The following is a 13246-nucleotide window of genomic DNA, read 5'->3' as shown; positions in this document are numbered from 1 at the left end:
CCCTTCACTTAATTTGACTGTGCGTGCAGCTGGTCCAGCTTCTGGCTGTTTGTGTGTTTTACTTGCATGAACGTGTGTGGTTTTTTTCAGCATAATGACTGTACAAAGCAAGGTGTGCCTCTGAACCAAGAATGACTGCAGAATGAAAAAAAAACTGAACAGCAGGCAGGTCAACATTTGCCAAACACAACTGAACATGACATTGAGCATGAGAGAGAGCGAAGGTTCGTCCAGAGAGACGGTGGAGCTTCTCCAGTCAAACTAATAAATGGAATTTGGCAAAATGAGCCACAGAGGCGTCATCATTGCACTTCAACAAAATCCCCTTTCTTCTCCTGGAAAGAGGACAGGGATTAGTGTGTTAACCTAGTAACACAGTGTGTTGATGTAACCTTTTGACCCTGCAGAATGTGTGAGTCTCTCTGTCTTCCAACATGCAAACACGTTGAGGCATTTCGACTTTTCTCCCCTCATTCTTATTGTATGAAATCATTCCAAACCTGTGAGCATTTCTTTGCTTGATAATGTTTGTGTTCACAAAAAGAAGTGAAAATCATATTTCACATCTTAAATGTCCCAAAATTTGCATCCGAGATGTTGAACACGATATACATGGATTTATTTAATCTTTCTTTCTTCTTTGAGTACATCCCCTGTCGTTTCTCTGACTAATATTTGCAACATCTAAGCTCAATAAAAAACCTTTTCTGTCATATCCCCACTCCTCTCACATATCTCAAGTCCTGGCAGCACGTTGTGAAATGAAAACACACTCCTCCATCCAAATCCTCACTGTAAACAAGCACTCCGTCATGGATAAATGTCACATTTCGCCGTGTTTGTCTCGGCGTGTCTAAGCAGTTTCCCACACTGCAGATCCGTCTGCTCAACAACAGGCCCCGAATTATTGGTTCAACTTTCCCCTGCGATGCCAAATGAGCCTGGATGATGGTGCATCGAGTGTATAATCTGCAAAATATATGTTTAGTGTTCGGTGTTTAAGTTTTTGCAAAGTGGAGGAACTCATGTCGGACCAACATCTTGTGCAAACTTTTGTTTAGAGCAGCGCTCTGCCTGGTGTGTACACATCATTATCATGATAAGAGATAGGCTTTGTGGTGTTTGCTTTCTGCTTCCTCTTTGACAAGCCCAGATTTCTCAGCTGGACCAAATGTTTTGACACTGGTGTGATGGATGAGGAGAGAGGACATGTCCACAGACCTATTCTCTTTACATCAGCACTTGGAGGAGCCTCTACGGTAGAACACCGCCATGTATGTGGTGCACAACAGCAGCATAAGATCTCTGTATGTGACAGAGAGGTCAGTGAAAGCGACTCCTATTTTTAGTTAGCCTTTTCAAAGGAAGCTCAGCTCCTAAATGCCATTTGCTTCGTGCACTTTTGAGCTTCTGAACCAGCCATTACTGTACCGGAGCACAGCATTACAAGATCATCAATCATGGCAAAAAGTATCCCCAGCCATGAAAAAGAAGGGCATGGTTTGTGTGTTTCGGTGAAGAGGACGTGGTGGATGTTTCAGATGCATTCAGGTTTGTGATGTGGAATGATATTTGTATGATTTTATTGCAGGAAGGGATTACGGTCAACCTGTGTAAACATAAGGCCACACACAGAGAGAGTTTGATGGTGATAAAGGCATACATGCTGATCTGTTGTAAAGGACAGGCTCAGTCTAGCATGCTAATCTGCATATCAAAGTGCAGCATACCTGAACTAAGGATGTTTTATTTTCAACGACTCTCAGCTTGTCGCTTAGCTTTTTCTGAAAGCAGAAAATCCCAAGAATCTTTCCGTGAAATTTGGCGCAAAGATTCACAGCTTAGTGCTGTTGGTTTTGTTTTCCAGCTTTAGACAATTACAGTTTAGACTTTGTAGCCATGCTAGAAGTTGGGATCTAGGAATGATTTTTAAAAGCCTGTTTGTTAATTGGTCCACCACTCTGGTGTAGAGTAAACTATAATATCTCTCAACTGTTTGATAGATGGTCCCCAGAGGATGTATGCTACTGACTTTGGTGATGCCCTGGCGTTTCCTTTAACACCACCAGCAGGTTGACATTTGTGGTTCATAGTGAACAAACCTGACGATGGTTACATGGATTAACATGCAACCTGGTGCTTTGATCCCCTGTCTTTTCATCTACCGCCGTCATAGTGTCGACATTTCAAGCTGTTTAATACTTTGGTTTATGTGACTAATGCTATAGCTTTCTTTGCAATGAGCATTAACTGCTGTTGTGGCTGTAGACTACAGGGGGATGGTTTCAGAGTGAAGAAATAAGTTTAACATAAAACAGAGAGGGGTGATGTGTTTGGGTTGTTTTAGGGGATTAGATTAATTTCAATGAGTTTCTATAAATCCATTACACATCCATTTTCTGCCAATTATAAGTATCCCTGTGAGGGTGTGGCCCATTTGCCCTTCTCCCTTGCTATGCTCCAGCTCTTTTTTTCCAAGTTACCAAGCCAGATGGGATATGTAATCCCTCTGGGCTGTTCTGGGCCAGCACCTTGGTTTCTCCCTGGAATACCTCCAGGGAGGCATCCCAATCAGATCCCCGGACCAGCCCTACGTATTCAATACATTAATTCAATACAATGAGTTTATGCTGGATGTCTGAGCTTTTTACCCTCTAAGAGCCACCCTGCAAAGGAAACTCACTTTTGCTTGTATCAGTGATCTCAATCTTTCCAGCACATTACCCAAAGCTCATGACTGTAGGTGAGGTCCTTCACTTGGAGCCGTGACAAACCTCCGACGTCAAAGAGAGCAATCAAGCATAATCGGAAAATCTTTGGCAGAGACGTAACTTTCCTGAAAGGTTAAGTGTCTTGGACCGGCCTTCACAAGTCCATCTTTGGAGCGGGACTGTGGTTGCCTGTTAATTTGCACATTGGATTCAAAGGGGCACGTGTGACTCCAGTCAGCCTTTCATCACATACAGTCTCTGCTCTGAAAGCTGGCATGCCAACCATTTACCCAAATATTTACTATCAAAAAAGGTTATAAACTGCATGTGGATCTAAGCGAGACCTTTAACTAACTGTCCCATTACTGTTTATATATATATATTTACTATATATACTGTATTAATGTTTGCGCATGTGAGAGAGAGGTAGTGAGGTAGAGAGTCCTATCATATCAATGGCGGTCTGTTTGGCGTTGAGCGGAGCTAAAAGACCATTCAGTTGTCAAAATAAAGCGTGTGGGTCACTGCAGCCCTCTGGGTTGGTTTATTAGTGTGGTCTGTGTAGAGGAGTAGGCATCCTTTAATGTCGACTGCAGCAAAAAAGGGCAATGAGGTCCTCTAATGCCCCTGGAAGGTACGGCTCTGCACATCTGCACCACAGCATAGTGTGCCAACTAATTTTGCGGGCTGCCATTGAAAAAAAATCATGGTCGAGTGAATAAAACAATTGTAGTCGCTTTTGACATTAGAGCTTGGCTATTTGAAAAGTGTGTGTGTTTGTGCGGGATATCCCATGGCGCGCTAGTGACGATGCTCTATGACCAATCAGGGGTCTGCACTGTTTATACTCCACCTTTTAGTATTCGCTCGGCTCGCGTGGAATCTCGGCCGAGGTGGTACCAAAAAAAGTACCAGGTAGTATCCACAACTTCTGCTAATGGAAACGCGAAAATAGTCGTTCTAATGTGTAACGAATCAATGCACTGGACTGTTTGGTGGAAACGCAGTTTAAGATGGGGTTTTAATCGCCAAAAAAAAACCTAGCGCTGTCTTTTATTTGTCGTAAACAAATCAGGGAGCTCAGCCTGTCTTAAAAATCATAAATCACATGTAGAATATTGAGATACTGCGACTGCTCAAGCATGAAAGCTAACCCAGAGGCTAGTCTCCCTAAAACTCCCTATCAGAGCCCATTAACTGGTTTACTGCTGTGAAGGTGGACATGGTCTCATCCTCTACACCCAAACACAACTAATGAAATTCCTGAAACTTTGCCCCCGCCAATAGGCATCCATCTACCTCAGCAGAGCGCAAAGGGAGCACTTCCTGTGAGGGCGTGACTGCTGGCACAAAAGACCCTCTATCTTCAACACACAGCGCCGACCAGAAATATCACTCACTGCTTCTCTATTTGGGAACCACGGGGCTGAGAGCAAAGGGCCTCTCTCTCTTTCTCTCTCTCCTTTCTTTCACTCCCCTTCTGTGACCTTTGACCTTGAACTTAACTGAAAACAGGAAAAATGTGAGGGTTGTGATAACAGTGGTCACAGTGGTTTGGCCTCTGAGAGATAGGGAGCAAGTCCCCGAGGACACAATAATAAAACAGCAGGGGGTTCTTTTATTGTGTATTGCTCATTAGACAGCTCGCTCAAGAGATGATCAACAAAATCATTTGTGTATCCACAGTCGATCGTTTGCACCTGCAGAAAAAATAAAGAGAACAAACACAGCTACTTGACAGCTGGTCTATCCAGGATGTTTTTATTAAATATTTCAGTTGGAATACCATTTCATTTTCAACTCACTAGTCGAACTGTTACAACTTCTCACTTTCTCACTGTTAGATAAAGCTGGTGGTCTATTAAGTGGCCCACCAAAGAGTGAATCACCATGGTCTACTGTTAAAGCAAATGTATAAAGCCAGGCAGACAATTCTAAAGATTTAGATTCTAACCACACCTTGGAAGCCCCGATTCATTTTATTATCAGGCCGAAATTTAACATGAAAACTCAGCTTTTCTCATCCAGATTTTGTTATTTTGTTCCACAACCCCCAGGTACTGAGGGGGTTTGTTTAGTCAACTGGAAAATGGTTTCAGGTGATCAAAATCAACTGTGGTGTTTGCAACATGCTCATCCCACCTCTGCTCCTCCCGGCTACTTGCCTAAATAATTTTGATATTGTGGCTTCAGTAATCTGACGAGGATAGTGGTGGGCGGTGAATCCAACTGAACCTTCACAATGTTTTTTCCCCACAGTCCGTGTGGCCTTCTGTATAACTTAATATGTCAAACATGAGTGTGACTTTGGAAATAGTTGTGGGCACTCAAGGGACCCCTGTGTGTTTACAGTTACTAAAGTATATTTCCATTGACCAATAGGGTCAATCTCCTGAAATGTAGGTGTTTCATTAACATGCTTAGCATGAAGGAGGAATCAGGACCACACCCAGAGAGAGAGAGAGAGAGAGAGAGAAAGAGCAAGAGGGAGAGAAAAACGTAGCTCATATTCCCACACAATGTGATCACTGCTCACATGGATGAGCCTCCATCAGGATCCTCAACATGCTGGTCAGGTGTGCAGCCCACCCAAGACTTCTATCTCTCCACACACACACACACACACACACACACACACACACACACACACACACACACACACACACACACACACACACACACACACACACACACAGTTTCAGGAACTGGTGTAATTTTACAACCAGTTTGCCTCCTGTAAATCAAAGTGACTGACAGAAGTGGTAACACAGGGATCAGGTTCAAATCCAACTGACATCCTGCACTCCTCATTCCCTCTTGAGCCAGATGTGTATCATCACCCCCCCCCCCCCCCCTCTGTCTGTCTCTCTCTTTCTCTCCCTCATTACACACATATTTTCCGTGCCTTTTCTTGGCTCATTGAGACTTCAACGAGTCACTGAAGCAATCTTCCACCGGAGGCCCGGAGGCATCGGTTTCTTCCCCTGACCTTGCTAAATGCAAAAACTGAACAGAAAAAAGGATTTGAGTGGATCTCACTTCTTGTTACGTTGTAGAGGCAGCAAGTGGTCAAGTGCTCAGAGACACTGTGCTTCAACCAGAGGACCGAGGTCGTCAGTAAACAACCAAAACTGCTGAAATGCCCTCAAGCAAGACACCAAATGACTTCAATTCCTGTTAATTTGGAGAGAATAAAACTGAAGAGAAAAGTTGAAGAGTTCAACTCCTCACATTTCTTTCTGTCGTGTGCATACATTTTCAAACAAATAAACAATAATAAATATTTACAAATGAATATTTACATTCTTAAAGAAAATCCAACCCTCCTGTGGTGGTTTTTACTGCACATGACTTCAAAAGGACACAAAGGATACAAGGAACATTTTGTGAACATTAATCACAACCCCCTTGTATATTTAAAGTTTGTTCATTTTCCTTTCATTATAAAAGGGGCATCACATTACTGTTATAGGTGTAAAGCCAGAATGTGGGTGCATTAGTTATACAGCTAAAACTACTGTTACACCTCAATGGACTTGACAGAATAAAAGGTGCTGCAGATGTTGAGGCTCGCACGGCTCAGAATGGAAATCTATTGTGGAGAGAGCGGTAGAACTAATTCCCTCACAGCCCACTGAAAGTCCCATTGACTGAGCGGCTCTCCTCCCGCTGCCTTTGACTGGGATGGAGACCCCTGTACACCGGCACACCTCCCAGACTGGGTCGCTGCTGAATAGAACACTGACTTCACCCAATTCAGCCTTTCAGTTAGATCGCCCGGTCTGGCCCCACCCATAATGTGAACAGCTTTTGTCACAAGTGAAAAAAAGAAGTCCTTTTTTTTTTTGCCTCCCCCTCCTTCCCTGCCTCCCTCCCTCCTCAGCATCAAGTGCAGGCTGAGAGGTGCGTCCCGGCTTCGACTCTCTCTCTCTCTGTCTCTGTCTCTCTCTCTCTCTCTCTCTCTCTCTCTCTCTCTCTCTCTCTCTCTGTCAGAAGAAGCAATGAAGAGAAGGGAGCCGTCGTCCTGCTGATACCAGGACGTCTGGGATGCAGTAACACCAGTGTGTTGTCTACTGGGATCATATTTGTATATTTCTAGGGTAAAACAAAACAATACACTGCGGATTTGGCGTATCCATCAATCGGATGCCAACAGGTAAGAAGCCTTTGTCATGTTTGCGTTAGTTATTGTGATCCCTTGATGGAACCATGGGGGAAGTGTAATCGTTATTTGGTTTTAGTTTGTATACTGTTTAATTCATATTGTTAAGTTTTCATATTTCTATAGATTTATTTCTGTTTTGGATTGGTGCTTATTTACATTGAGGATGCACTTTTTTTTCTCCCCCAAGAATTTTACTTGGATTGTTGCGCAAGATACTACTTATTTATATCTATATTTTGAGAGATGTCTTTGTTGTTATAACTGACTTTTGAGTGACTTTTTTTCCAATCCGTCAGTCAGAAATACTTTTATAGACAGTTTGCATAAGTTTCTTTACAATGACTATTGTCCCTATGCTTTCCAAGTCCAGTCGCTATGCTGTGACAGATGCGGTATTACAGATGTGATTTCTTCACATTGGATATCTAATTTAACCGGGTATTTATTTGCATTATAAAGCTAATAGGGATATTTGTTGTTTTTGGAATGAGGAGAAACTCGAATTTGATATTTACTTAAATATTTTAAATTGAGTTCGAATTTGATTTTTTAAATGTCAGTGTCTTTTCCCGTGCTTGTTACACTGAAAAGACTGTGCCTGAGATGAAGACGTTATGAGAACACGTCAAAATGAATGACACAATCTTTTTTTATTAAACGTGACAATAGAAGGTGATCCGTGCTTCTTGAGTTGGAGATGGACACTTGCGCACATTTATAGCGCCATCCTTTGGTCACTCTGTCTCCTGGATGCCTCTAGCTGTGGGGATGCAGAGATGGCACAGCTTCTAGTTCAGCTGACTGCAGTGGAAAAAAATGTTCAAATGAGCGCCTTCTGTGACCAAAAGCCATCATGGCAGCGTATCAGTTTCCACTCTATGCTGAATAATTGCAGGCTCTCTTCTAGATTTGTGTTATGACTGAGTCAGGCGGTGGGAGTGTGAAGCTGAACAGAAACTTAGCCAGTTTTGTATTCTCATTTATTGAGGCTGTTTTACAGCTCTTGTGGGCTTGTATTTTATCACCGTCTTCTTGGGGCTGGTTAGATGTTGGCCACTGGGTATGTTTTATTGGAATCCGTGGTAAAAATTCAAGCCGAGTGGTCTCCTTTGCAGTTGGATGACAATGCACTTACTGGAAAACAAACCTGGAATGAAAAGGTTATTCTTGGTAGTTTCAGCTTTTAAAAAAGGTGCTTTGGGCAGTATCTCTGCAGAGGATGACGATGCATCGATACGGTCCTCAGGTGATACTGTACATTCTCCCTCTCAGTGGCATCTACATGGAGCTTTGCCAAAGCAGGCACTGTCTCATTTTCACGCTGCATTTACATCTAATTGATAGGGAATGTGTGGTAGCAGTGGACCCCCTGGTCTATGTAAGGTCCTACTGGATTCCCCAGATGTCAGTCTGTCTGTCACACACCATCTAACCCCCTAGAGAACAACCAGAATGAATGCAATCACTGTTGCTTCTCACTCTGGACTTCTGTCTGGAATCCTGCTGCAGTGCTCCTCAATGAACAGCAACCAAATTATTTCCTCTCCTTGTGCTTGGAATCGCCTGTATGACTTCATCACCAAGCTCTCCTGCTCTGCAGTTAAGTGATGGTCTGCTGAATGTATTAAAGCTTTATCAGGGTTGTTGGCGGCATCACACTGGTACAGTAAAAGCATGAACCGGCAGGCTGTCTGTGGTCCACGTAGCCTTCATGTTTGATGTCATTTGTATGCACGGCAAGGAGCGGAGTGGAGCTAAGGAAACCAGATATGGTCATTACTGAAGGAGAAGGTTAACCATTGTGGCAAACCTCCAAGCCACTGTCTCAGCCGATTCAGAGGATCAGGGTTCATCCTCTCCTCATCACTGCCCGCAGCCTCCAGCAAGACTCAGCGGACATTAATCTCCTCTCAACCACACAGCTAATGTTTTATATATTTCACCAAGAAAGATATTTATTTACATACATAACAGCAACGAGTAGGAATGCTCTTTTAAAAAAAACTGGAGAGTACTGAGTTTGTTGTGCTGTCACACAGCAGATGGCTCCATTATTCTGGGCTACTCTGCCTCCCTGTGGTCATACGTGGATCTGTGTTTATATGTTCTGGTCCTGGAAGCCTCAGCATCTCAGCTTGGGGGAGTCTGAGTTTTCCCACATGTTGCATTTGTCTGAAGCTGATTTAAGATTCAAAAGAAGAATCGTTTTATGCCCTTTTGTCCTAGTACTCAAGCAAGTATCGCAGACTCATCAGAGTCAAAAGCCAAATCAAAAGCTTTTTGTGATCATGACACGGATTGATGATCTGACAAGCTGGTCTTTTAATGAACAGATCGAAACAGTTCAAATCAGCAACAGGCCACAAAAAAGGTATCATAACACCAAGGAATTATGAAAGGTTGGGCAATCGCATGCTGATCTGTCTGAATGGTTTTGAAAAGTCTCATGATGTCACTAGAGGAAATGTCAGGTGGTGCCCAAAGTGATTTTAAATCATCCCGAGGGGCACATGGATGTGGGCACAAATGTATGCCATTTAATGTCAGTCCATTCAATATTTGTTGAGACATTTCACTCAAAACTATAAACCTCATGGTGGCGCTTGAGGAGATTTCAGAGGAACTGGCAAGTTATTGGGGTTCATCCTCTGGTAACCATGGATGTGTGTACCAAATTTAATGGCAATCTATTTAGCACATATGGAGATATTTCACTGGATAAAGGAAAATCTTCACCTGGTGGTGGCGCTAGATGAAATGTTAGGTTTTCACATAAGTCGGTAAGGTTCATCCTCTGGGAACCATGGGTACCTGTACTAAATGTTATGGAAATCCATTCAATAATTCACCAGACGTCTCACTTAAAAAAATGTAAGCGTAAACCTCATGTAGGTACCAGAGGAAAAGTTAGAGTTAACTTGTACAATATTTCATGTAAATCCATGTAAATCCATCCAATAGTTGTTGAGATATTTTCATTCTGGACCAAATTGGTAGACCGACTGACCAACTGACATTGCCATTCACAGAGCCGTACATAGCTAATAAGTTTATATTACTATGATCAAGTCTTTCCCCCTTTATAACAAAGTTTCCCTAAGTCTTCATCTCTACTCTTTCTATTCCAGAGCCAGGCCCAACTTAACAATGGGCCCCATACCCCTGTGTGTGCTGCTCCCGGTGACGGTGCTGGCTGTGGTGGTGGCTGTAGTTGCTGAGGGTAATGCAGTGGACGACGAGTACACCTGGCCGCAGTGGAAGGTGCCTCTGGTAAGGAAAAGACGCACTGTGCCTCTGAGCAGCCCAAACTTTTCAGCCCACCCTCAGCTGGAGCTGAGTGGGACCTGTGGGATCGAGTGTCAGCGTCGCCTCCCTGCCACCTCTCTGGACGACCTGGAGCAGCTCCTGTCCTACGAGACGGTTTACGACAACGGCACGCGCACGTTTACCTCCGTTTCTGTGCAGGGCCTCAATGAGGTGATTGCCCAGCCCAGGAACGTGTCCTCCAGTTCCCGCCACAAGCGCGAGGTGTACGGCACAGACACCCGCTTCACCATCACAGATAAGCAGTTCTCCACCAAATATCCCTTCTCCACCACCGTGAAGATCTCCACTGGATGCTCTGGGGTTCTCGTGTCGCCTAAACATGTGCTGACCGCTGCCCACTGCATCCACGACGGGAAGGATTACCTAGATGGGGTGCAGAAGCTGCGCGTTGGTATTCTGAAGGAGAAGTCAAGACGAGGGAAAGGAGGCAAAGGGAGAGGAGGGCAAGGAAAGGGCAAAAGGAGAAAGGGAGACAAAGATAAAGAGGAAGTGCAGGAAAAGGAAGACAATGAAGAGAAAGAGGACCGTAAAGGAAAAGGGAAAGGTAGAAAGAGCAGGAGTCGGCGATCTGCGGAATCAGGGAAACCTTCGTTTAGGTGGACCGGGGTCAAGAAGACCCAGGTGCCTAAGGGCTGGTTCAAAGGTGTGTCTGACGGACTGACTGCGGATTATGACTATGCGGTTTTGGAGCTGAAGAAAGCCCCGAAGGTCAAGCACATGGATCTGGGTGTTATCCCCTCGGTCAAGAAGCTCCCCGCCGGGAGGATCCACTTCTCTGGCTTTGATGATGACCGTCCTGGCAACCTGGTGTACCGGTTCTGCTCTGTCTCTGAGGAGTCCAACGACTTGATGTACCAGTACTGCGACGCCAAGCCCGGCTCCAGCGGTTCTGGGATCTACATCCGCCTCAAAGAGCCTGGCAAGAAGAAGTGGACGAGGAAGATCATTGGGGTTTTCTCCGGTCACCAGTGGGTGGATGTAAACGGGAATGGGATGCAGCAGGATTACAACGTGGCGGTGAGGATAACACCTCTCAAATATGCCCAGATCTGCTCCTGGGTCCACGGAGACTCGAGTGAGTGCCAGGGAGCCTAAGACAACACAGGATCCCCCCTTAAACCAGCACTTCTCTCTGCAGAAAGGACACCCTACCTTCTCTCAACCCCCCAACCCCTCATAGCCAACCAGGGGCCCCGGCGACTGCCTCTCCTCTTCCTGCCTCCCTTTTACCTCCTGTACCTCCTGCTACACTGATCTACACACACACACACACACACACACACACACACACACACACACACACACACACACACACACACACACACACACACACACACACACACACACACACACACACACACACACACACACATTCAAACACACAAACACACACACATAGCCATACAGACTCAGTGTTGACAACCACAAGAACTCGTCAGCGCATCAAGAGAACTGTGGCTCTTCAGCTTTTCTAATTTATTTGCTAAAAAAACAACCAAGAAAAAAATATGTATTGTATGTATTTAAGATCGTTCAGATCTACCATTTTGCTTTCTATTTTGGCTCTTTTTTTTCTTTTGTTTAAAAGATTTGATGTTTTTGGATACAATTTTGGAAGAGTGCATATTCAACTGTTTGTTAGCAAAGCCCCTGGTACATTTGTCTTAAATTCCAACTAGGCTTTGTATGGAGAGACTTATCTCCACCACTGTAAAGATGGCTTTGACAAAAGACCCAGAAGAAATTAATGTATGTTTTGTTTTTACAAATGAATTATTTGGAGGTATTGAGATAACTGGTTTTATAAACATTTTTAATTGATGGAACTGGTGTTTTGCATTGTGTATATCTAGAAATGTTTTTGTTTTTTTACAACTACCTTTTAAGAAAGACTGTTGTAATAGAGAAAGGGTCCTCATGAGTCCTAGATAGAATAATTTTTTTATTTGCGAGTCACACCATAATTTCTCTGTTCTTGCAATGCAGTGAAATGTGGTTTCATTGTTGTGCACATAAATATATCGGTGCTTATCCAGAAAACGTGGTGCTAATTTATGGAATTGTAAACTTTTTTTGGGGGGTGGGGGAGACTTCTCAGAATATATTTTGATAGCCTAGTACTGTAACGACATATTTCATGTGAGGCAACATATTTGGGGTTGTGTTAAGACGGGGACTGAACCATTTAATGATTTACTTGAGCGCTTGAGATTTCTCTAATTCTAAGGGTGAAATGAGATTACCAAGGCAATATTGTTATCAAATAACAAATCTAAATCTGGGATGTGATATTTTGTACCTTTCACGTTGACGTTTATGTTCCTAAAATCCATGCAAATATCCTTTTGAATACCAAATACCTGAAATCAATGATGCCGATTGAAGACTACCAACCATTAAACCAAGATTACTACTTGTGTGTGCGTGTGTTTGTGATGATCCTGATTACAAAGAATAATTTCTACTATTACACACTGGTTTGCGGAAAACAATTGTTGTGAGACCAGTACCAATAACAGTCACTGTACTATCTAATTAACCGTTTAACTCACAAAAACGTACTTACTCAAAACCAACAGCATGGCTTTATTGTTTTGCTGGGGGCAAAATGTTTTGATGGGCCCTTTTTGATGCCTCTGACCTCTGGCCTGCTGCACATTATGTATGTGCCCTGTTGCCTCTATGTTCCCATGGAAGCTGCACTAATCAATATTTTCTATATGTTTAATGTGAAAGATGTCCTCTAATAGTAATTAACTCTTTGGCTCATAGCTCTGATAAACACACCTTGCGCCCTAATGTCCAGTACCAAATTGCAGGCAGATAGAGTTAGCAGCTAGCTGGTGCTCATAGTGGAGCATTTAGCAGCTAAAGAGATATATTTCTATCAGGTGATAAAGACCAAATGAAGAGCGAAGGAAAGAGAGGACATTAATATTGGACTAATGTTAGTCAGATGGACAGAATGTTTTGCTGTGTCTGCCTAAGGTGTAAATAAACATCTGCTTGCTAGCAAGTTAGCCATATAGACTTTCAAGATGAT

At 43.5% G+C, this 13246-nt stretch overlaps 1 protein-coding gene across 1 annotated transcript; it reads left to right on the top strand.

The window, feature by feature from the left end:
* The first annotated feature begins 6709 nt into the window (after positions 1 to 6709).
* Positions 6710 to 12803, top strand: prss35 (serine protease 35). Its single transcript, XM_054621832.1, has 2 exons — positions 6710 to 6867; positions 10005 to 12803. Exon 2 carries the CDS (start codon positions 10024 to 10026, stop codon positions 11296 to 11298), a length of 1275 nt encoding a protein of 424 aa, XP_054477807.1. The 5' UTR covers positions 6710 to 6867; positions 10005 to 10023; the 3' UTR covers positions 11299 to 12803.
* The last annotated feature ends 443 nt before the right edge of the window (positions 12804 to 13246 follow it).

The sequence above is a fragment of the Anoplopoma fimbria genome, chromosome 20 (genome assembly GCF_027596085.1).
Source record: "Anoplopoma fimbria isolate UVic2021 breed Golden Eagle Sablefish chromosome 20, Afim_UVic_2022, whole genome shotgun sequence".
NCBI classification, from domain to species: Eukaryota; Metazoa; Chordata; class Actinopteri; order Perciformes; family Anoplopomatidae; genus Anoplopoma; species Anoplopoma fimbria.
Note: the sequence above shows the minus strand (reverse complement) of the source record. Positions and strands in the feature narration are given on the sequence as shown.

What these genes read in the sequence shown, in the direction of transcription:
- prss35 (XM_054621832.1), top strand. Translation starts at nt 10,024, where the DNA reads ATGGGCCCCATACCCCTGTGTGTGCTGCTCCCGGTGACGGTGCTGGCT.